This window comes from Candoia aspera, chromosome 3 (genome assembly GCF_035149785.1).
Source record: "Candoia aspera isolate rCanAsp1 chromosome 3, rCanAsp1.hap2, whole genome shotgun sequence".
Classification (NCBI taxonomy): Eukaryota; Metazoa; Chordata; class Lepidosauria; order Squamata; family Boidae; genus Candoia; species Candoia aspera.
The window spans coordinates 56,354,861-56,381,153 of record NC_086155.1 but is presented as its reverse complement, the minus strand read 5'-3'; the positions used below and the strand labels follow the sequence as shown (position 1 = coordinate 56,381,153).

The following is a 26,293-nucleotide window of genomic DNA, read 5'->3' as shown; positions in this document are numbered from 1 at the left end:
CTTCATCTATCAAGATGTTTTGTGGCACTCGTTGGGGATATCTCCTCTTTAATTTGATAGTGGAATCACTGACCTGCCTTATTTAATAAACTGATAGCATTTTGGATATAACTGTGGCCGGAACTGAACATAAACTGTTGTTAATTTCTGATGACATATTATGTTTTATTGTTAATTATGCATCTTCTGTACCAAAACTTACTGAGACTGTCCAACAGTTCAGAAATTGAACAGGCTATTTGATTAACTGCAGTAAATTCCATCTGTTCCACACAGGTTCTAATGCTGCTATGAAAATATGTACTGTAATAGCTGAGTTTTACCTGTTGTCTGAATAATTTTAAGTATTTGGGAATAATTATTCCAATTATTATTTCATTCACCTATGGCTTTAAATTTGACATTTTTAAAAACCACAAATGAAAATAGATGTAAACAGATGATTAAAAATTCCACTGAAAATTAATACTGCCTCAGCACTGATACATTTACTTAGAGGTATGACTATGCAGGGGAAACCTTTACTTTACTTTATTCCTATGTTAGTATTTCTAAATTACTCTAAGCAGATTGTCATAAAAATATTTTAATTAATATTTTACCAAAGACATAATCATTGACATAATCATTCAGTTAAAACATCTGTTGAACTTGCAATTTGGTCTAATCACTTTGGCTGCATGTGAAACTCCAAAATTATTTTCACTATTAGAATCTGCTCTAGTTACATCCAAATTTGTATTGAATTTCTATAAACCATTAAAGTTCAGTACTTTGGTGGACAATAATTATATATTCAAGAACTTTAAATATGAGCTAGAATATCATATACTAGTGAACCAATGACAAATCATATTATCTTCTATGAAAATGATTACTTAAACAAAATTATTTCTATGGAATAGAGAATGTTCAAAATGGACTGGTTTCCAACTCCACTATGTTGGAAGTATAATATGGATAATATGATATGAGTTTGTTTAATTAATATTCCCTTTTGGCTTGATATTCATCTAATTGTTAATATATTTTTAAACAACTGTTGTTTAAAGGTGTGAATGTGCTTTTGAAGAATAAATCAAAAATTTGGAATTTATCATCATATGAAGAATTACAGAGGTATCATGCAAAGGAGGTAGCAAAGGACATAATTATTCAACCTCGGCAAGGCAGAGTCACTCCAGACTTACAATTTTGGATGACTGATACATGCTCACTTTTTGTTTATGAACTGGTACTCTACTGTCATAAGGGAAAAAAAACAATTAATACAACTTTGTGGGGTCAATGTTTAATTTATTTAAAAGTTAGATTGAGTATTTTCTATAAAAGGAAATCTGGAATGTAACCCCTGCAAATAACGAGGTGCACCTGTACCATTACTGCACTATATTAAAACAAACAAACCATAGGTTCACATACAAAAACATTAAACACAAGATCATATCAAGTGCAAAATGTCATGACATAAGCTGTGATTCGTGACAGTATTTCTAGCCTCCTTGCCAAGAATCTCATTTTGAAATAATTTTGGAAAACAGTTTCTTTCATTTGAGTGCCTTAGAAAAGCTTTGAAGCTTTTCCTTTTATTACCTTCTAAGCTGTTCCTAATCCTCAGCAGGGGTCATACAGTAAACAAATTTGGTGCAGAAACTGTAGGATGGCCTGGCCCTAACCCTCCAATCATTCCTTCTGCTCAGAGCAAAGTGGGAAGGCAGGATTGTTGCTTCCCCAAACCCTCGTTTCCTTATGAACTGCATGTACCCCTGCAATAACTGCTCCTTAGAATTAACAACTAGACGTATAATGCAGTATCTTTGTTAGCATGTTGGCTATCAATTACGCCTAATTTTAAGCAAAATAGATTAATACATCCTGGCTGAGAATTTGGGGAGCTTGAAATTGATCACATCTGGCAGGCACCAGACTAGGAAGCTGGGCTAATATGAAAGAATCGTGTAATAATATTGTTTCAACTGAGGATGAAATAGTGGTTTCTAATCAGAGCATCATTTCAAGTGCCGAATAAGGAACCAAGTATTGAATAATGGATGGCTATTTTTTTTAATTTCTGCTATTTATAATAATATGAATGACAGCTGCACATTGGTCATCTAGATGTTGATTTTTTATATAGGAAAATAGCCATACAATATTTTCTCCTCTCCCCTGCCCAAACAACTCACCTGATAACAATATCATAGTCATCAATTTTCAACCCCAGTGACTTGTTTGCTAGAATGCCACCATTTCCCACAATGACACATCGTCGGCAGCTAAGACTGAAAAGAAAACAGACCAGTTGGTTAAACAGCAAATGCATGAGTACAGAAATATTTCTGGTCCAGATAAGAGCCAGTCTCTCCTGAAAGAATCAGAAAGTAGTAATCAGTTAATTTGCAATTAGGAGAATGACACTTGATAGTAATACAGTAAGCTAGCAACATAAGCTACTGAAAAAGGAACTGTTCTCTTCATATCTTAAGCTTACTGGATCAAAATAAAATCTTTGCTAACAAAATGCTTTGTTTCATAATGAAATAACAACTGCAACTGTTCCTACTACCTACCCAACAATGAAACTAGTATTTTCCTTTTTTTCTCAGGAAATTAGTAACCACTTAATCAAATACTATTTAATCATGCAGCAGAGAGAATTATATGGCAACTCTTCCTAACATGCTAGGACATGAACCAATTACATACAAAAGTTAGATATGTTCACGGTTCTTATGCTGAAAAAGAGTGGAAAGGAGCAATATGCTTAAGATAAGAAGTGATCCCATTGTACTTCCACAAAACTTAGACAAAGCTGCAGCTGCCTGGCATTTTTAGAAGAATTCTGAGAAAGGGACTCCACCCCTATGCCCCCTCCCTTCAAGCAGATACTACCAGGTCCCATGAGGCAAATGCTGAGAGTACTGCTTAGGAGGAAGTCCAAGAAGCCCAGAGGACTCTTAAACCAGATGATTGATTTAATATTATTTTGAAATTGTAGAGTAGGAGTGGGCAACCTGCAACCCAAGGAACCAATGTGGCCCTAGAGTCTACTTTTTGTGATCTTTGGGTTCCCTCAATGATTGCCAAAATTATCAGCACAGTGAAGTAGAAAACATATTAAATGCAGTGTAAGCTTTTAAATAGGCATATCTATTTAAACAAGCAACAACAATCTCCTAAAACAATCCCCCAAACCCAGTTCTACCCATTTTATGGTTGTTAGCCCCCACCCAAATGTTAAGTGCAGCCCTTAGTCATTAAAAGGTTGTCTATCTCTAGTAGCAAGATGGATGTTTGAGATTCTTCAACACAGCCCCTCCTCTTCATTGTTAGCTTGATTTTTTCATTTGCACTGAAGTTAATCTTTTCCAAGGTCTTCATTGCTATTCCACCAAGTGCTCCTTGACTTTAATTATTAGACCTTGTAGATAATTTGCATTTCTATCTATGAAAGTCGTCACCAGCATAACATAGCTTATCAATTCCTTCTTCCAGTATTGAAACCATGCTCATATTCTTCCAACCCAGCTTCCTTCAATATATATTCCATATATACAGTAGGTTAAATAAATAAGGGGAGAGTTTACAGCCTTGTCTCACTCCTTTGCCAATGAATGTGTTTCCCCCATGTTCTATCCAGACTGTGGCTTCCTGACCTGTGTATAGATTTTGCATGAGGACAATGAGATGTTCTGGGGTTCCCATTTTTCTTTCTCTTTTAATATTTTTAATTGAAAGTTTTAAAAATAAAGGATAATACAAACCAAATTCAGAAGAGAAATAGAAAATGAAAAGAAAAAGAATAGGAAGTGAGAGGAAAGAAAGAAGAAAAATTAAAGAAAAAAGAAAAAAGAAAAAGAGAAATAGTTAAAGAAGCGACTTACAATCTTCATCACAACAAGTATAGGCAAACTTAGTATTTCTTCCCCCCTTATAAGGTTTCATGGATTTATCTCTTCTTCCCATAGCCCACCCCTCATCTATTCATAAATCCATAAATCATTAATGTTTCAGTTGAGCTGTCAACAAAAAGTCCATAAAGAGGTTCCAGAATGTTATCAAATTATATCTTGTTTTAACCCTGGTCAAACAAATCAGCTTTACATTCTTTACTTTTGCTTGTAGCAGTCTTTGATTCAAATGCTGTTTGTAGGTTTTGATCTTCTTTCTTTTCTTTCTTTCCTCTCTGAAGTTGCTTCAAGGTTTTAGCAACCCTGTTTTGTAAATTCATCAAGAAGTTATTGTCCAGGTCATTATCTTGGCTTGTCATTCGTATTTCTACTTTAACTGCTGTCTCTATCTTGTAATCCACAGTTTCTTTATTTTCTAGTAAATCTGCATAAGCTTGTTTCATCTCTTCATCCTGTAGGTCTTTCAAAGCATTTTCTTTGACAACTTTCCTTTCTTCTTTTGTAATACATTCATATAAGTAAACATTATTTGTGCCATTGTAACTACAAGTCTTTGTCCCCATTCTTCAAAACTGTCTTGAAATGATTCAAATTTCACAGCATTATCTGTCATTTTGTACAATCCAATGCTTACTCTCCAATTCAAAAACAAGAGGCAGACTTTTTTCTTTTCCTTCCTGGAGTCTTTAGTCTTCTCTAGTGTCTAATTTCTGAAATCATAAAGGCTCAAATCTCTGTTGTTAGCTTGGCAGACTAAACAAAATGGTGTTCCCATGAAGGCATTGTTTATTAATTTAATGTTCCCCCAAATCTTTTAGCAAAAGTTCTAAGGTTCCAATTTTTTCTGGTCCCTTAGTCTGTTTATAACTTTCTTAAATTAAATTCTTATTTAGCTTTTTGCTGTTTGTTTCTAGTTCTTAAGCTTATAGTTAATTTTTATTTTGTTGAAGAATTTAGATAAACTTACCAGGTGGCTTTTCAAACTTGCTTTGAAGATCTCTAATATCCTTAATATAGTTAAACAGGTAATTTCCAAAAGTGAGGTTAGTGAACTCAGTCCCTTTTAAAAGGCTCCACTGCAACTGAGAGCATAATTATTCCCTTCATCTCTTGGTGCTCAAACCTGTAGGAAATCACTGTCCTGAGGTCTCCTTGTGAGGAGCTGCCATTCGGAGCACAAGTGGGCAATCTCACATCCTCTCCTTATCCAGAGAGGTTCCTTGGGACCATTCTACTTGCCGGTCCTTTGGTCTTTGCCATGGTTGTCATCTCCACTTGACTGGAGACATGCTAGTTTGCCATTCCTCACCTGGAAGTCTGGGATTCCCATTTTTCTAAGCACATTCCACAGCATGTATTACTTTCTTTTTGGTATTCTTTGGCCTTCTCAATTATCCAGCATGCATCAGTAATAAAGTCTCTTATTCCTTAACCTTTTCTCAAGCCAGCTTGAATATCTGGCATCTCCTTTCCATGTAGGATTCTGATCTGTGTTGGATGATCCTAACATTATTTTGCTAGAAGATGAAATTAAGGATATTGTATGATAGCTTGCATGCTCTGTTAAGTCCCCTTTTTTTGGTATTAGTAGGTAGACTGACCTCTTCTAATCTGCAGGCCACTCTGTTGTTCTCCAGACTTGCTGACATGGTTTGGTTAGAATCTTTACAGATTCTTCTTCTGTTTCTTACTATATTTCTGTTGAAAGTCCATCAATTCCTGTGGCCTTCCAACCTGGTAATGACTGGAGTGCTGATCTAATTTCACCTTCTAGTTGTAGATATTGTTGTGAGTAGGGAATATCTTGTAAGTTATCTTCGAAGTTGACATCTCTACTGTACAGAATTTCAGTATACTCCTTCCATCTTTATTTTATCCTCTTTGAATCAGTTACTATCTGACCACTGGCATCCTTTAGCATACCAATTCGAGGCTGGAACTTCCTTTCAAGTTCAGAGATCTTTTGGAAGACTTTTTTTGTTTTTCTATATCTATTTCCGTCTTCGATGTTTTTGCAGATGTCATTTCATTTTTATTTTTCCCCTTTCTTACATATAATTTTTATTAAGAATTTTGATTATAGTAAAAAAATCTAATACAAACTAAGCTTAAAGAAAAAAATAGAAAGGAGTAAAATTGCACAGAAGAAGAAAAAAGAAAAGGAAAATAAAAGTAAGAATATAATAAAGAAAAAGAAAAGAAATATATAAAGAAGTTATTTCCAACCTTCACAACAAGTATAAACCAATTTAGTAACCCTTCACCCCTTCTAAAGTTACAAACATTTATCTCTTCACCCCATATACCATCTCTTATCTATAAACAAATCCATAAAGCATAATCTTTTCAGTTTTGGTGTCATCAGAAAGTCCATAAAGGGTAGCCAGAAGAAACAACGTATCTTATTCTAACCTTGATCAAATAAACCAACTTTATATTCTTTTCTTTTACTTCTAAACAGTCTTAATCTTTAGTTCATTCAAATATTGTCCTAGGATTTGATTTCTCTTAATTTCTTCTTTGTCTCATTGCACAAAATTCTTCAAGACTTTAACAAGCCTCTTTTGTAAATCCAGCAGGAAACAATTATCCAGGTCACTCTCTTGGTTTGTCATTTGCATTTCCCTTTTAAATTTTAAAACCTCAGCTATTTTCTTTTGTAGATCCAGTGAACATCCTTTTCTAAGTCATTCTCTTGGCCTGTCAATTGTAAATCCACTTTCAATACCATCTCTATCTTGTCAGAAAAAAATTGTTCTATATCTGTCATTTCTTCAATAACATCTTTTGGACATAGTCTAGCCACAGAAGCAGACATCATTATTGACATTGTTCTACTATTTTTTAAGTTATCCAGCCTGCGGTCCCAAAAAGAAATATATCCACCTGAACCGTGAAAGAGGGGGAGAGAGTGGCCATATGTTCAGCTGCTTGCCACCTCCTTGGGAAGCCATTTTGGTGATAGCTTCACCAGCCACCTTGGTGCAGGTGGAGCTGCAAGTCCTCTGCCTGGTGCTGGTGAGAGCAAGTTGTGAGGCAAAGAGGAGGGAGGAATTGGCGGTGGCGGCATGGCTTCTGGCCTCTATGCAAAAGAAGGTTGCCGACTCCTGTCCTACAACAATAACTCAATGTAATGAACTAATGCGGGGAAGATCCACACATCCATTAGATGTGAATGGGACTTTATGCTTGCATGAAATAAGAATCTAACATATCCATAAATGGTAGAAGGGATTTTGTCCAACCAGTAAACTGATGGTTTATTGCACATGAGTGGAAGCTATTCTGTTTCATAAATGTCATTAATGTTGTTGATAGTCTCCCATTACTATTCCTTCAACCTTCATTCCTCACCTGGATACACATTTCCTGAATCTCTTCTATTCTTTTCTCTCCTAATTTTATCTCAAATATGTCCCAGCTGCAGTAAATTAATCCCAGTGTTTGGTTATGCAGTGGATTATTCACATTTTTTTCCACAATTCAGAATGTTGATTTTTCAATGTCTTTGGCAATACAAGATAAGTCATGAACATTCATTTTAGAAAATGAAGAACATCTGATGAAGAAGAGAAAATCTGACAGAACAGTGGTTAATGGAAAACATAGAAAAGAGAAAAAACTTGGTACAACGTTAATTTCAGAGAGCAAGAACATAGTGCTCAGTTTGGCCATAGGCCAGTAGGGTTCATCACAACCGTGAAATTGAAACATGTTCTATATTAAGAGTAAAACAGCATTCTCCAACCTGCCAGATGTATGAGACCATAACTTCCATAATATCTAACAACAGGACCACTGAATATTATGGAGTTGAAGTCCCAATACAACTGAAGGTTGCAAGGGAACTCTTGGCATATAATATTAGGAAAAATATTTAATGCACATAAACATGCACTCATATTCATATCTAAATGGAATGCAAAGATGAGAATGTGCATCACCAACTCAATCCAAGTGGTCCATAGTAAGAAATCCTATAAAGAGTCCTTGTTTCCAGCTCTACAATCCGTAAGCTATAAAAACTGGGTTGTTAGTTTGTTAGAGGGTTAGTTAATGAGAACAAGCTAAACTTTCTATATTATTTGAATAAAATATTGTAAAACATTACAAATTCATAGTTGGGGAATTGTGATAAGTTAACGTATTTTTCGAAAGAATGTGGGCCTTTATTTTGAAAGGAATGCAATCAAGCAAACTGAATTACCATTAGTTCTGAAGCTGTAGAAAAAATATATATGCTAAGGGCTGTAATAGGAACCCTTCTCTAATCCTCATTTAATTCAGAAGTAACCACACACATCTCACAGTTAGGCCATTTAGCAAGGGTTAGCAAATCTACTCACCTGTCAAGGGCTGGAGTAAGGTGGTAATTCTTGGTTACTGACAAAATGGCTTTGATTAGATTATCTGTAGAGAAAGAAAGAATACTTTAGAAAGTGAGCCCATTTCAAAGATTTCCCTAAGAAATAAGAAGGGTGGATAAAGACTTCAGGATCAAAGTGAATGCATCCTTAGGTTTAATTTATAGCCAACCAACAAGAAATTAGAAAAGGGTTATCCAATATAAAATACTTTGTGGAGTTTCATACCACATTTTTCTAGGTCATGCACCAGCTGGAATTACTTGAATAATAAACTATCAACTGTGAGCTGAAACACAAAGAAAAGGAGATATTTAATCTGTGTTTCTGTTTTAGCTAGGAGGGTAATACACAAGTTATTTGTACTATAATCATGGGTGGCCATTAATTATAATAAGGGTAAAAATTGCAACCACACTGTATTCAATGTCACTATAGTATGCATTACTATGCATTACTATTAATCCCACAGTTATATTTAGCCCCCAGTGTATTGGTGTGGCTTGTCTCTACTGAGCCAAGGAGCAAGCAACAACAGATACCTGGAGATGTGTTGATACCCACCCCTATGCCTTAGCTAGGCATCTCTGGAGAGATTCAAAGGCTTTTTAACTCACAGAATGCTAGATGTTGCATGTCATCTCAATGAATGATAAGCAGGATTCACTCAAGCTGCATGAAAGGGAAGAGCAGATGCTATGCCTCCTCCTCAGTCAAGATACCCAACAACAAGGCAAGCCAAGTTATTATTGGTATCTGAGTGGAAAATCCCAGAAATACTTTTCCCCTTTCTTGCCAGTAAGAATACAGAAATCATACACTGAATAGCTAGGAACTTCTTGTCCTTTCTTGAAGCCAAATTCAGCTGTCTAATAGTAAAGCCAGTTCAGTTAAGAACAATCATACATTGGTTCTCTGTGACATTATTTTTTAGTCTCAAAATAATCTTAATAGAAAATTAAGTCTCCTTAACAGAAGAATATGTTTAGAGTCATATTTGGAGGACATGTAATTCTACAATGGTTACATTAGAGCTCATCTTTCATAAAATGTAGTCTTAAATATTCAGTATTTAGAGGCATACTGACAGCTCAAGATGAAATTCTAGTATAGATAGAGACACCAGGCTAGGCATGAAGCTCATTTGCAAAGGACATATTTTGCATGTCTAATGTCCCAGATTCAATCCTTAAGGCATCAAGAACCAGAACTTGAAAAATACCTCTGCCTGAGACTGGGAAACCATTGCTCGTCTAACATAAGTTAGACGAGCACAGTTGGTACCAAATAGGACAGTATCACATATTCATGCCTACTTCATATGCCCTCATTACAAATACCATGCTCATTTTCACTTACTAATAGCTATAATTAAGGAGCAAAACTGAAGGCGTGAAGCTTCTTAGCAAGTGAAAGAATGCAAAGGGACTGTTTTCCCTAAGTAATTGCCTAATAGGAGGATGATAGAGGGTGATATTTCTTTTTTCTCCTGCATACTGAAACTTCCAAAAAATTCAAGAGTGGAATTATATTTAGAAAGGTCTATACAAATACATGGGACCTAACTGCTGTGTGTGCCAAGTGTGCATATGTATGTGAGAGAGTCAAGGAGAGAAAGTAGAGAAAGAGAGAGAAGGAAAAGTAAGGCAAGGAAGAAATAGCAAGCTCTACTCATGTTTTGCCTCACTTTAACAATGATTACAAATATATCCAGTCCTACCATCCAGCCCCCAAATGATTTCCACAGAGCAAATAAAGCCCTCAGCATAAACACTGTTCCTTATTTGTGACACAGAGATTTTCAATAGCTTTATCATCCACTCGAACTTTCTCAGATTTTGCAATTCCAGCTTAATTTATGAATTAAGGGTGAGGGGGACACCTTGGCAACAAGAATGTTATAAATAGCTGTGGTACATTTAAGAATACTCATAGTGGTATTCAGGAAGTAGGTGAATAGTGCAAAGGCAATAATGGAGTATATTTATTTCTCACAGTTCGTACAGATGCTACTTAGTTTGAATCATTCCCAAATATGTGATGACTCACAAGATCCTAGTTTAGCCTTCAGCCATGAAGACCATGAAATTCTGTAACAGATGCAGCTGCAGATACCAGTAAGGGTCCCAGCAAAACTGTTTGATCATCCTGCTGCAGTCATCTAAGCCAATCACTCCTGAGACAGCGCAAAGATTCTTTCAGGGCCCCACACTTCCTTTCTCTAACATACTGCTCTTGCTCTGCTTTTATATGAAGATTGGATAAACACCTACTAGGCTTAATGATTCAGCACTCACTCCTAGGGTCAACAATATGGTGTTCCAAGTTTGGTCTGCAAGCAGAATGAGTCAGCTTCCCCTAGGTTTATACAGAGTGTCTTTTATACAAAACAATATACAATGAGAATAGCAAATTTCAGTCTTGTAACTTCCAACAGTCTCCATTTGAAGAATTAGCTTAGTTTAGTATGGTAAATAAACACAATTTTTATCCGCTATGGATTCATTCATTCAGAGAGAGCAAATATATTCCTTATATGGAAGGCTTCAGGAACAAGCCTTATGAGGTACTAGGAAAATTAATCACATTTGTACCAGGAAAAATAAAGGAAAACTATTCGTCCCACGCTTGACCTCAATATTATTCTTAGAGTTTTTATGTCCTTCCACATTAGATTTGAAATGTTTATTTTATTTATTTATTACATTTCTATACTGCTGCATCTTCCAGGGTCTCCCATTAGTTTACAAGACCACAACAAACAATAAAACATCCATGTGCATGATAATAAATTAAGGTACTTTAAAATACCAAAACAAAATAATAAATAATAATCACAGAGTTGAACAGAGCTATCATCCAACCGAACCAATAATAAACAAACAACAATAAATAATAAACTTACAGCAAACAAATTAACTACTGAATACCTTATGGAGGAGTTCTGTTTTCACTACCTTCTACAATGCAATTAAAGAAGGCATGAGTCTGACTTTTGATGGGAGGCCACTCCATGAGATCAGGCACCAAAAAGCAGTGCCCTCTGTTCTTGCCACCTGTCACTTCATGGAAAAGGTTTAAATGCAATGCTTGATATACCAATATTGTAAGCTGCAGTATAAAAAAGGAATAAAGTCGAGTTTGACTCCTGGTGACTTGATGGCCATGTCTACATAGTTTTCAGGGCAGCACTAATGCCTGCCAAGTTTGTTTGACTTTCTGGTCTAGCTCACAGTGTAGGAATTCCCTGTACTCACTCACTCATATGAGTACTAACCAAGTTAAGTCTTGGGTTTTGGAGTTTAGCCAAGGTCAACTTGGTACTACCTCCCAGCTGGACATGTACTGGAGCAAAATAGCAATATAAGAGTGGGGATTCTTAAGTTCTAAAAAAAAAGAGTATTTGATAGAGATGGAAGGCAAACAAAGAACTTTAATTCCTCCCAACATTCCATTATTTCTACATTCAGCTAATGTAGAGAACAAACATCAGGCTTTTCTTATCAAAACAACTTCCATTATTTCCTGGATTTTGCACTTAGGACTTATTTCCTAAGACCTCATTAGGTTTCTGTTTGCACCAGGCTTCAAAATTTGAAAGCTAGGTACTGCTGCTGGGCTTCAATAAAGCCTTCTAGAATTTATTCAGCATTTTGTAGCCTCACAGGTTTTCCAGAACAGGAAACAATGTATGAGTTCAACTTGGTACCAGAATTTTTTCTGCATAAAAATAGCGTGAAGATGGTACAGAGTTATCCAGTATCATTTTGTTTCTTTTCATTCTGTTCTGTATAGTTCCTTCTGGAACAAAATCAATACATAAACTTAGGCAAAAAAGTATGGACATATTTAACATACTGAATAAAATATAAACAGTTTTTATATATTTATTATATTTATCAGCTGCTTTGAAGCACATAGTAAGAGGAAGAGTAAGGCCCAACTCAAAATGAGGTCACATTTAAGGACCTAATAGCACAATTATGAGAGAACTTTTGAGAGGATCAGATACAAGGGTGCAAGAGCACTCCACTGCTCACTCCAAAACTGGTTGATTGTTTGTAACCATTCCACTTAAATGTATGTTGTATCCACTACCTGCCTGGGATTCTGGGACAGTGGGATGTTCGCTGTTGGGAGGAGGTAGATACTCCACCAGGGTCAGAAAAGGTTTTGTACTTCCTATGTGTTCCTCTGCCAAAAACATAAATTTCTGGACCTGTGAATTGAGGAAGGAGATAGCTGAGATGAGCTACTGTGCCTCTAATGATAATGATGGATCTAAATACCATCTTAAATAGGTTTGTAAATCTAAACCTTTAGAGGGACTTCAGTCCCTTCTAGAACTATTTATCCAAACATGATAATCATGCACAGTCCATATCTGTCTAGACTGAGTCATAGGTTTTTCGCCCTGGTTCAGTCCATTACCCTGCCCAAACTCAAATTCTAAATGCAATTAATGTTCAACCTTTTAGGATCTTTGCCAGGGGCATGCAAGCCATTTCTAGAAACTTGAAATGTTTGTAAATACCATCCTAAATAGGTTTGTAAATCTAAACCTTTAGAGGGACTTCAGTCCCTTCTAGAACTATTTATCCAAACATGATAATCATGCACAGTCCATATCTGTCTAGACTGAGTCATAGGTTTTTCGCCCTGGTTCAGTCCATTACCCTGCCCAAACTCAAATTCTAAATGCAATTAATGTTCAACCTTTTAGGATCTTTGCCAGGGGCATGCAAGCCATTTCTAGAAACTTGGGCATTCAGAAAATATCTAAAGGATTTTAAAGGAAATAGTGACAATTCATATGTGAATATTTATGGACAACTATGACTTCATCCAAAAGTTTTAGGTTTATTATAATTAAAAGAACAGTAATTCTTGGATAAATGAGTTGCATTTATTTTCCTTCCTTGCCTTGAGTGACATTTTTAGAACACTATTTTCTCTAGGGAAGTTCCAGTCAGTATTCATGAGATTTCTATCCCACAGAGTGTAAAAAAAGTCTTCTTTGAATACTATGCTAGAATATTGAAGCCACAATAAAACTGACCTTTAATACATCATAGGTTATTGGGCCACTTGACTCAGCCAAATTGCTCCTTAGCCTTGTACATTAACTGTATATGAGCTTGCTCTCACTATACGAGGTGGATGCAAATGCTCCACAGAATGATCTAAGCTGTACAATTCTTCCTTGAAAAACAGGGAGAGGGGAGATCATATAACAAAGGAAATGAGAGATCAACAAAGATCATATTGGCTATATCTGTGTACAGGCTGCGAATGTGAATGCAGCAAAAGCTATTAGCAGGTGAACACTGAAAACAAATGATAAAGTAACATCATTTCCATACCCATAGCAGATGCATTTATTTTTGTATATATCAATTTATATGCCCACTTATCTTGCCAATGCAACTCTGGGTGGCAAACAAAAATTAAAATACAATATAAATACATGTATATTAAAAAAATAAAAAATAAAAAACACTGTTCCAACCAATTAACACGAAGTGGTTCCCAAGCACACCATTCACCAATAGTGTGGGCTCGATTACTCTTTGGGCCCCCATGCCTGTGCAAACAGCCAGATGCTCTTTGGCATTCTGGAAACAGAGCCAGAAAAGGCTGGGAAAAAATAATTTTAAAAGCCAAGAGGAGTACAAATTTGTCAGAAGATTCACAGTGACTTGTAAGGGTGGAAGGGGAAATAAGGATATTCTTCTCAAACATAGAAAAGAAAGTTGGAACTTAATGAGCAGAAACAGATGTTTACACATTGTGGAGAAGCTCTCTATGCTTATACTTCAGAAACAGAGAAAGACCTTGCTTTCTGTGTGGTCATTGCTTGCTTTATTCTCTAATATTTACCCCTTTCCCAGAAGATCACAAATTTCAAGGTCAGCCTAAAGTCAAGATCTAAATATAAAAATCCATAGAAAACAAGCAGTGAAAAATGGCCCTTGATTTTCCCAGTTTTCTAGAACACGCAAGACTAAAAATATCCCCATAACAAGATACTTAGAAGGTAATATAACATGCACGCATGTACACACACACACTTTTTGTTGGCGTATAGGCCAATCTTCCTACATCTGGAGACTTGAGACTCCTATTCCTGCAACTGCTATTGTAACATTTCTGGAGGATACCAGATTGGAGGAGGCTGCTTATTAATATTTCCACCATAGCATAAGAAGAATCATACAATTCCATTAGAGATCACTTTTCTCTACACATGTCTTGAGGAGGAAATACCTTTATACCTACAATGTCAAAATTATCAAAAGTAAGCCTGATAGCTAACACTTGAAGACTCTTCCTAGGTTCTAATTAGGATTAGGTTTGATATTATTAATGTCAAGTTCAGTAATTTCTTGTTTGTTGTTGAACTACAACTATACAACTGCTGTCCATATCTTTGACTATAAACCACGGCTGTTTAGAGCAATGGGCTTCGTAGCATGACATCTCTGGAGTCTACCATGGTTGGAAATATTGGAGATAATTTTCACTTTTTATCCTCAGTCTAACAGATAACAGCTGAGCATTGCTTAAAACAGAAACTGACAGTAATTTGCCATTCTACCTGCAGTTAAAATGAGCAGGCTAAAACCCAAACTTAACAAAAGATGTTAAATTTCACTGCAAGTAGAAAATGTTATTCTCATGCTATGAGTTCTTCTGTGTGTGTGTGGGCACAATGAGTATTCATACTGGCATTGCTTATCATACCATTGGTACAAGAGTGTTGGGTGCAAAACATTGCCTCCTGCACAAATATGGTACAGTGTCAGTTGTATGTTAACACAAGAAAATCTGATCTTTGCAAAATTGAATATCCAGTATTAAGAAAATCTCCTGATTGGTGAGAACTTTGTTCAAGTTGGTTTATTTTTCAAGTAAATGTTCTTACCTATGGATAATTGTGACAAAATGTAACAGTTAACTTCCTTAGCCTCATGATTCATATTATTATCTCTATGGATTTTGAGATATGTTTTGATTTTGAGTTTTCCTATGGCCAAATGGCTGCCATGGTGTACTGATATAAATAATATGCAGATGTCTGAAAAGTGGAAGACACTAACCTTTGGAGGTTAGAACGAAATGTTGGTGTCTGATTATTCTTTTCATTATCAGGCAAATAAAGATGTACCCTAGACCCACTGAATATGGCAAGAAATCCATTCTTGAAAGAAAGGGACTGATAAATGCCATTGTCTTCTTGTTGCATGGTTACCATAACATATAGGCTAAAGCTAACCAATATGTTCTCAGTGAATGAAGGAGGTTGGGAAGGGAGTAGAAATGGCCAAGAGCTTTTCCTCTGAGAACTTCAGCTCCTGCAGGCACAGATCTAGGCAAGAAGCCAGAGAGAGAGAGAGGGAGGGAGGGAGAGAGGGAGGGAGGTAAAGACAAATAGTTTGGTTCAATGCAAATATGAATTTTATATGCATCTGTATTTTATCAGCAGAGATAAAGTATTCTTTATATCAGTGTACCAGATGTAAAGAGAGGTTGCTATGTAGCTAAATAAATGTTTAGGGAAAGGAAGGGTACAGACAGTATTTAGTAATATTTAAACATACATTCACATATGTCTTGGAGGTCAATATTTCCAATTGTATAGGCACAATTTCTCATGCTGCAATACAGTAAATGTTTTAGATTTAAGGTTTAAGGGATTTTAAGCACCTTAAAACACACACTTATTATGTCATAAGATACTATGGTTTACAATCATCTCAGAGACATGAGATACACATGTGCGTGTTGGGGTGGAAGAGAATATACAAGCATACAGGTTCATCTACAACAAGTAAATAAGCAGTCCCATCTGCAGAAGTCACAAAGAATTAATCTACTTAGTTCAGCTTAACATTCCTGGGAAGTTGAAGAAAACAGCCTGGAAGGAGGCTATGGCAGATCCCTTCTATATTGTTGCTGAGAAAACTATATGGATGCAACCATGCAGTCACCAGAAACTGACCTCAAGGACATAATCCTAGAAAACTTATACAAGTAAAGAATTCCAATATTATAGTCACATGCAAGGTTAATAAACATAATGGTAATGTCTAGTTAGCAAACATCTCCATCATCAGGAGCAATTTGGAGAATTTGGAGCAATGAAGTACATCACAAAGGATATCATCTCTAGAGAAGACATACTGAATCCACTTTAGAAAACAAGATGCATGGGAAAACAAAATCCAGGAAGATAATTTAGAAGAAAACAATAAAAGCAAAGTGATCACTAAATATCTAGAAGTTGGGAAACAACAGGCCAAGCATGGGAAATCTCTGTCCTGGAGGGTTTTGCATCCAGACCTCAAATACTACAGTTCATGCTCTTCCCATGCCACTCTGGAGCACAAGGATTAGGGGAAAAAAAATTTACAAATGAAAAATATCTGTGTATGTGCATGTATTTAAGACTTAGGGCTGAACTGTATGTAATATTAAACTTTAGAAATGTACTAGGGTTTATTTATTTGCTTTTGATGTCCCAAAATGGATGATGAAGTTATGTGGCCTTTTTTTTCCTGGCACCAACCTCCCCATTAAAAGTCCGATATGGCATGTCATTCTCTATAATGAGTTCTAAAATCTATTTACAGAATAAAAACTCTAAAACTACGCTGATACAGTAGTTTGAAATTCTAAAAAGTAATAGTGCAGTCCACATAGTTTACAGCTAGCTGACCTTAAAGCTGACAGAATGATGCCAGTCAATTTTCATGTGAATTTCAAGCAAACAGTTGATGACACAAATGCTGAAAGTCCTGAACATCTGCACAAAGCATTTCCCAAGGTATATACTATGTTGTGAATCTCCCTTGACAACAGCCAGATTTTTTGTGTCAGATCAGACCCGGTTTCTGATGCTCAACTGACACATCATTCTCTAGGAAGCTGCTCAATCTCCTAGGTGCTCTGATTCTGGCAGCCATCAGCACCTTTCTCTTGCCATCCTGTTTCAACTAGCATCAGACTAGTCCTGACTGAAAACCTTAATGAGGTTTTGATCCCATCAACAAGTCACAATAATTCATCCTCAATGCCTCTCCTGGGATAAGCAGAAAAGGCTGATGCAAGAATTTTGAGTGATGTGTGCTGCAAGAGTGTGATGCGAGAAGAGTGCCATTTGCTTCTCTCATGCTCTGGTCTGTCAACACTGTCATTAGACATACCAGTTTACTGAGAGCAATAATTCTTTCCTCCCACATGTACAAACTGCTTTAGACTGAATCCTGGCACAAAGTTTGGTCCCAAGAGGGCACTAAACAAGCCATTCAGTTGTTTTGCTCCCACTGCTTCAGCTCCCAGCCACTTAAATAACAGCAGTTACTGTTTTTAACTGAAGAAAATCCAACGTAAAACCCTAGGTTAACACAGCACTATAGTGGTGACACAAACTGGCAGCAGCTTGGAAATACAAAACAAAGACTGCCCCAAAACATTCAGTCATCCTGTACTACAGTTCTCCATGCTGATTCTTCTTTTTCAGCCTGTAAAAACTAAATAACCCACACAGAGACCTATAGTCTACACAGCCTCCACACATTCAAAGCCTGGAGAAAAGTGATGCTGTAAACCTATGGACAGTGAGTAATCCTGTTTCCATCTGTACTTTCAACCGCTTCCAGAGTTAATATTTCAAAAAAAAAAAATTGCGTAGTGGCTATTTGTCATCTTTACTAGGAAGGATGCATCTCCAATAGGAAGGCAAGCATCATGTACAAAAGGTAAGGTACCTATTTATCTTGGCCTCCTTCATGGTTATAGAATGTGGACTAATTATATGCAAGGATTATGGGAGTAGCAAGTTCATGCCTCAGAGAGTCTCCTCTCAATGCAACAACTAAATACTATATAAATAATAAAATATTTTGCCTCTGGTGGAACTAGTACATTTAGTTACATTCTACCTGCTCCTATTTGTGGTACGAAGACAGATAGGGTTGTGACATTGCATTTACCTACCAGGCACTATCTTAAAGACATCATATTTAACAAGACAGGCTTCGTGGAGAACCATTCCAGCATTCTTTATGGAATACTAAAACAGAGGACACTACCACCTGAATCTGCACACTTTGTGTTGAATAATGTTCTATCTCCAGGTACATTCTGTAAATGACATCTTTTATGGGGTGCAGATTTGTTTCCAATTATGCCATTGTCGACCTCCTTCTTATTCGCCTTTCTTAAGTGGCTACAGTAGGTTCAAAATAAAATAAAGTAGTGCTGTGTTTAGGATAGTTTTATACCAGTCTACTCAAAAGTAAGGCCAGAAAGGAATTTAAAATATACCCAAATAGGAGCATTCAAATTTCTCTAGTATACAGGTCCATAAACTCTAAAGATAATATACAGAACACAATCACAGTGGATTAATATGTTATCCTACCTTGTCCTTTAATCCCAAAAGGTGGAAGAAAATCCCGGATTTTTGCCCATTTCCTGAAGGAATCATCCAAAAACATTGGTGCTGGCTTGGAGAATCTATAAATATAATTAAACAGAATACCTTTTTTAAAAAAAAAGAAGAGGAAACCAAGACACTTCAAGGAAGAGTTTTACAATCTATGTGCAATATCAAATAAAAAATTCAGAACAAAAGGGACTTATGGCTCTACTCATCTCAATTATTATCTTGGGAATGAGTGCAAAAAAGCATTTTTAATATTATTTACAGCAAGTAAGCAATTCAAAGTCTATGATGGTAGCACTCACCTAATCAGGAGCAACACAGAAGATGGATCCACACCTTATATTACACCATAAATTATTTTAACTACAATTTGTTGAACAAGCCATAGTCATCTGGTTCACACATAAAGCACACAATTGTTCTAAGCTAAAACAAAATTCCGTTACGGCTTATCATGATATTTGGAGTTAGCCAGAAATTAAAAGTGTCTAAGAAAGTGTACCACTTAGAATACAAAGCATTCTTATGTATTAAGTGTACTTACAAGTTCAATTTATTACAGTCGTAGACCAGTACAAACAGAGTACCCAGTGAATGTAAAAAAATCTATCTTAATAGATAATAAATGAAATAAAATTTAAGACAAAATTAAAATACATTTATAAAACAACCCAACTAACATCTTTGAGTGAGGTCCAGGGTACTTACAAGTTAATACAAAAGAGTGGAATACATAACAGGCTATCCAGCTGTATCAGGGCAAATTGCAAGGTAACTCCCACTTCCCATCATGCTTCCAAATCAGTATGTCTGAGAAGTCCCTGCTTCAACTTTTATCTCTACTATGAATTCATTGTGTAGCCATAAACAAGCTACTTCCATTCAAACTCCCATCTGTAAGAATGCTATCTCGGGATGCTAGTTAGGTTTCTAACAAGATAATGAATCACATACTTTCAACATGGAGAAATACTATACACATGGAAAATATTAGTATTTTTAAATCTCTGACAATAGTAGCCATTTCTGGTGTTCACTGAATTTAGAAGAAAAAATCAACAGTTAGGGCAGCACAACACCACAAAGAGACTACAAGGAAAACAAACTTTATATAATATGCTTGGGAAATACTTTCTGCAGGATATAATTGTACAGGCTAAAATTTGCTATCTCCTAGTAACAGCTGTGGGTGTACTCTTCTTCATTCCCTCTTACTCCCATACGAATGCTCTCTATGGTATCCTGTTGTTGCTGCTCACATCGCTTCCTTTCTCCTTTTTATATAAATAAAAATGTGTCAGACTAATTGAAGTATTTTTGAACAAATGTCAGGGCATGTATTCCAGTAGTTGGATGTCCAGTCATACTGTGTAATATACAACAACTGTTCCATTACCCAAGTCTTCTAATTTCAGAATTGAGATGAAGTAGGATTCTAGTGGACTGTTCTCATAATTTTAGTTAAGCACTTCTGTGCTATGTGCTGCAATGCTTGCTGAGACCCAACAGCCAACACGTAACCAGGGAAGTCCCAGCCAATCAATACTCAGTGATTGGCCAGGGAATGAGTATATCACCCTGTCCCCCAGTTTCCTTTCCTGTCCACAAAAACTAAATGAAGTAATTTGAACATGTCTTACTTGCCACCAGGCTGGTATTCCTCTTGGCATGGTAAACCTGTATTTTGGCCCCTTTACTTAGTTCTGCGGCCCTGTGATTAGATCAGGAATTTAACCTGCAAACTTCTGGAGCAAAGCACAGCCCCTGCGACAATACTACTTACTGTTGCAGGTAGAACTTCCTAGTTCAGAAAAAAACCTTTGAGAGGACAGAAACAAGATGATGTGGCAAAGCACAATGGCAAGGACACATCAATGGCACTGAATGATTCCTAGAAAGCTCCATGTCTAGTGATGTCCAGAGAGAGATACCGGGTCAGAAATGTCTTGTTTTCCCCAGAGTTAATAATCCATTTCAAAGGAATACGTAATGCTGAACCACTAACAGAACAGCAGGATCGCTAACTGTGTGCCAAGTTTGAATTGTTGGAAATTCCAGAGATCCTTCTGGAAAAGTTAGATCAGATTTGAGGGATGCAGATGACAACAGCACTAATGATGATGATATATCTACTTTGGCTCATATCTGTTAATATTTAAAATAGCACCTTAAAGATTAATACATCCTTTCTGGTTGACAGAAAAAAATAATTAATGACCAAGATGCCTGCAAGACAAAAATGATTCCTCTCACTGCTTTTCTCCAGGACAGCTGTTCTCATCCTTTCAATTCTTAAATCCCACCAATCATATCAAAGAACCTGGATAGAAAGTTGTCCTCTGCCAGAATGCACCTGTCCCCACCCCACTCCATTTTTTTAAGAACAGGCATATATTTGCAGCATCCCCTCCAATAGCCATATTTTTCTATTACAGTATTTATTTATATTAATCAAATGTATACAGCTGCCCATCTATCCAACAAAATTCTGAGCCGTGAACATAAATTATAAAACGTCAAAAGCTGCAAAACACACCCACACACAAAGTCCATTAGAAATTTGTAATGAAGTTATTGACAATATACAGTATAACTGAAGTAACAAGTAAGACCTCACTGGGGCTAAAGTAGTGTTTATCACTATGGGAACAAACTTCCCCTAAGTCCAAATCAAGAAACAGTATGTGTATCTACTACTGAAGATATAATCTAGAACAGTGTTTCTTAAACTTTTTTCTCTCAGGACCCCTTCCCACTTTTAAAAATTATGGAGGACCCCAAATGAGCTTTTGTTTGTATGAGTCATATTTATCATATTTTTTTCTTCTTCCTAGCATTTCCCACAGGTGGAGGGTCCCCTTTTCGGACCAGCCAAATGTCGATCCGTTGACAGGAATTGACTAACCGACTTGTCACCCGAGTCTGATGTCGGGGGCTGAGAGAGAGTGACTGGCCCAAAGTCACTCAGCCAGCTTTCATGGCTAAGTCTCCTGGTTTCTTCTCGTGATTTGTTTGATGGGATTTCAATATTGTATTATTTTTCAACATAGGCTAGCAAATAATTTTGATTTTGTGGCCTGAGAGGGTCTTGGGGGACCTCCAGGGGTCTTCAGACCACACTTTGAGAAACACTGATCTAGAAGATCATGGAAAGAACGGGGAAAATTTTGCTTCTTGCATTTCTTTAGTAATATACACACACAGGAAATATGATCCCTTTGTTTAAGTTAATCAGCAACAGATAAAACAGTGGGAAAATGGGGAAATTTGCACATAAAGAAGTTTTTTTAAAAAAATCAGTAATACTTATTTTTATCTGAACTGTTCCCTAAGCAAACAGTTTTATCTAAAATGTTAAACTGAGTTATACAAAAGGAGACACAGAAGGGAGAAGATAAAAATACAGCGCATGAGACTGGCAAACATATGTACAGAACAAGTCTGAATCTTTAATATAGTTCCAAAATCAGACAATAAAATGAACCCGCCTGTTTTAAGCTCAAACCATATTCAGGATTAGGTTGATTCTTCCCAAAGCAATTACAAGAGTAAGAGATTTACCAGTAAAATGGCTGGTGAGAAATAGATAAAGCATGATGAGCAGTCATTGACAGCACACTCATTTGTAACTCAGGAGGTATTATATGGAATGCAGAAAGAAGAAAAAATGAGAGAGGTTAATATTATGTTATACTTTCCAAGGAGGAAAAAAAAGATCTTTGATTTTTTGTTAAATATATTTATTCAATAGAGATATCTTTCTTTTCATTAAAAAGCATTTTTGAGTCCACTTTAGTTAAACAATAATCTCATGATTATCATTAGTAATGCATTTTGTCTGAGAGCCAGGTGAGTTGCTTTGCTTTATTTCTATATTCTTCTCTAATTCCATTTCCTTTCCTATGCTGGCTATTCCCCAAGGATAATGTTGTAGGCTGCCTTAATTCTAAAACAGCAAACATCTGAAAGCAACTTGTATAGCAACTATAGCATTAGCCACACAACCAACAGAAGACTGACTATTGTAGATAGGCCTTTAATAGCACTAATTGCCTACTAGTCCTTTCAAAGTGGAAAGCTATTTACTGTCTTGAATAGAACACTGAATTTTTCTTTGGAATATAACTTTGTGGCATGACATCAGTGATAATATCTGAGCAAACCAGCATGTAGCCAAACAATGAGAATCATTCATGCTCTTTATTCCTCTGACTATTAAGAAGGAAAAAATGTTCCACAGATGCCTGGCTTGAAGGACCCAAAAACATATTGAAGGTTTAGAACAAAAACAAAATCAGTGCAGTGCTTTTTCTTTTTACTACAGAAATGAGTCTCTATTTGCAGAGGCTCTTTCTTTGTAGATGGCTCTGGAAAGCTGCAAAGAAGCAACACTTTAAAGATATTTATGAGAAGAAAAAGCAGTTATTTGGTCTGATCAGATCCAAATAACACATTGTATATTTTATCATGTGAGTGACTGAGTGAGTAGCACTGGATAATGTCAGCTGGGTTAATTCCAAAGCTTGTTTTTCAGAGATTTATGGTTACAAAGGAGAAATATCCTTTGGACCTCAGTTTGACCCAAAAGCTATTTCTGTTTAGACTTTAATGTGGGAGTCAGTTCTCTCTGCCAAGTGCCAGAATAATTGAGTGTTTAACCACATCCTTGCCCTGGATTTATCTTGGACAAGGGAGAAGCACACCTCTTGACTGTTTAACTTGCAGCCACAAACTAGGTAAATATCATTACATGCATACATATCCATCATGCTATTTCCTTCAAGGGTAAGCAATGCTATGCAAAACACAGAAAAGGAGTTAGAAATCATAAACCAAAGAAATTAAGGCCTGATGAAAGAAAATAAAGCTAAATCTATGATACACCAACTTCATTCACCATATCTCTTCATAATTTTCTGTCTATCCTTATTTCTACCATACCCATTCACTGTGTTTTGCTCTTCTCACTTCTCACTCTCTTTTTTTGAGGATATCATCTTTTTGAGGGTATCATCATCTTCATGCAACCATGACTTTCTTGATCCTCCTCTTCCCTTCAACCCATTCACATTTCCTTCGTATATTTGTCTTGTAATTCTCTTTATATGAATGAATAATGAATAAGCATACTTCATTTTCACTCATCACCCACTGTTGTATTCAGTCCACATTGATTTCAACACCCACACATTTCTTCATGTTTTACCATACACAATTAAGCACCCCATTTCCACTGCATCCAACTTGATTTCATGTTTCTCCTGACATGTCCAACCCTTACTATTAGAAAACAAGGTGGGCAGAAGCATGGTCACAACCATTTTTTCTTTGTTACAACAAATACTCATTTCTCACAATAGACCAAATACTACCCACTACCTCCCTCCATTCTCCTTGTTGCATCATACAATGGATCTAACATACACTGCAAATCATCTGAGTTCTCAGCCAACAGCATGGCATCAACTATATGTAAAACAGCACATATATTCACATCCCCAAACAACACATCTTTAAACATTCCTTATACATTTATCAATAAACACTTCAAACTATCAAGGGAACAATACATATCCTTGTCTTCTTCCCTGCTACAGTTGATCCATTCCATATACCTCTTACTGCATTCAACAACCAACCTACAACTCCGTATTTGCACAAAACATTCCATACTTCAAGTCTATTCAATTTATCATGCACCTTTTTAAAATCAACATTTGTATGCTTCTTTCTCACTGTTGTTTCTCAACAACCTACTGAAAAGTAAAAATCTGGTCTGTATACTACCTCCTTGGCATAAAGTCACAGAGCATTTCCCAAATTTTGCTCATTGTCCCTTCCTGTATCCTTTTAATCAGAATTCTGACCAATGCCTTCCCAGGTGAAGTAAGTTCCCTGTAGCTTTTGCAGTCACTCATGTTACCTTTCCCTTTGTATAGGGGAACAATAATGGCATTGTGCCAATCATTAGGCAGAGGTGCAATCTTCACACACATCTGAAACAAACAGTTCAATTAATCCACAGTTTAACATTTCTCCAGTTTTACCATCTGCTCCTGTAGTGTTACCACTTTTTAACATTCCCACAGCATTTATTACTTTTTCATCTTTTTTTTCTTGGACCACTAACAGTCATGGTTAGTGACTGTGAGCTAAATACTGTGAACACTAGCTAGATATTGTCAATGTCTTGATAATGTAAATTGTATCATGCAATAGAGTACGATATTATTAAAATTAAATGTTTTGTTGATTGCTGGAACAAAATACAGACAAGTATTCTTTTTTAAAATATAAACCTCATGAGTTAATTTTGACAGAAAGGCTTTTAGCATGGGATCTGCATCTTGGATGATATGATTTTACAACTGGAACTATGTTCATTTAAAGTCAAATCTTTACATCATAATTTCTTTTAGTGTTATCTTTGCTATGTAAGGTATTTCTCTAAAAGGAGCTGAACTGGAAACTGCTGAAAGAGGTTATACCATAAGCCACCTGGAGCAAAAGGATTCACAGAAATTCAAGCAAAGTAACAATCTGTCCAGTTGTTAAGTATCAGAGGAGAGACGCTTCTGAAAATATCCTGGTATCAGAGGCCTATCTCTCTGGCATGCAGGAGAAGCCCTGCTTTTGAACTGCTTACACCCTCTTGGGAGTTGTGCTTGGCTCTCACTCTTACACTCTTCAGAAAATCTGTGGGGATGTCTTGCCAGGCTTTATTCACAAGCCCTTTCTTTTCAGATCCACTGATTTGATATCACCTGACTTCCTAATCCTGATATGTGGGAGCAGCAGCTACAGAGCTAGAACTTACACAGATCAAGTTTCTACAGTACTTGCTAGCCTGGTTTGCAGTGGAGAATAGAGGAAGCTAAAAAGATATTTGTTGGGTATTATTTGCAAAAGTGTTCTGCAGACAGCAACTTTTGTAATATTAAAAAAATAGAACCTGGGTTGCACATTGGCTAAGAAACAATCCAGCTGCAGCAAAAAGAGCAGAACTCAGTTTCACTATCCTTAATCACAGAACAAAAGAACACTAAAATAAGAAAGCAGCAGTATTGTCATCCAAAGTCATATAAATGCTGGCAGACTCTGGATCAGAACAAAAATGTTATAAATTTCCTCAGGGAAAAAGTAGACATTATCTGAAATTATATGTTATGTTGGCTGGAACTGTGACTTTTCATCTTCCCTGCTGAGGAAGCAACTCATCTGTTATTGCTTATAAGTAGCAGTCAAAGCCTGGTGGGATTTATGGAAATAGGCACCATGGTGGGGAACAAAGGACATGAGTTTGTAACCTTAGTTTGTATAAGCAAACAACAACAAATTAAAAAAGAAACTAAGAAAATGTAAAAAAAAAAAAAACAGTCACTGGAATCACATGAAAGGAAGTCAGAGACATGGATAAAAAGATGCTTCTTAGCAGACAAAGAAATTAATGTACAGAGTGTCAAATGCACTGACACTGCAAGACAATTCTGTTGGCAGATGCTGGGAAAGCCTTTAGCCCAGGAGAGGTCAAAAAAGTCACACACCAAGCATTTCTATAAAAATAATTT

General features: G+C 36.3%; 1 protein-coding gene across 2 annotated transcripts in view; it reads right to left on the bottom strand.

The window, feature by feature from the left end:
• The window catches only part of ST3GAL3 (ST3 beta-galactoside alpha-2,3-sialyltransferase 3), a 260,656-nt gene that overhangs the window by 65,773 nt on the left and 168,590 nt on the right, over positions 1–26,293 (bottom strand). For both annotated transcript variants that reach the window (XM_063297799.1, XM_063297800.1), the window contains 3 exons: positions 18,702–18,796; positions 8,258–8,321; positions 2,187–2,282 (listed from right to left, as the gene is read on the bottom strand). In XM_063297799.1, coding sequence (XP_063153869.1) covers positions 2,187–2,282; positions 8,258–8,321; positions 18,702–18,796 — 255 coding nt within the window. The remainder of the gene's footprint in view (positions 1–2,186; positions 2,283–8,257; positions 8,322–18,701; positions 18,797–26,293) is intronic.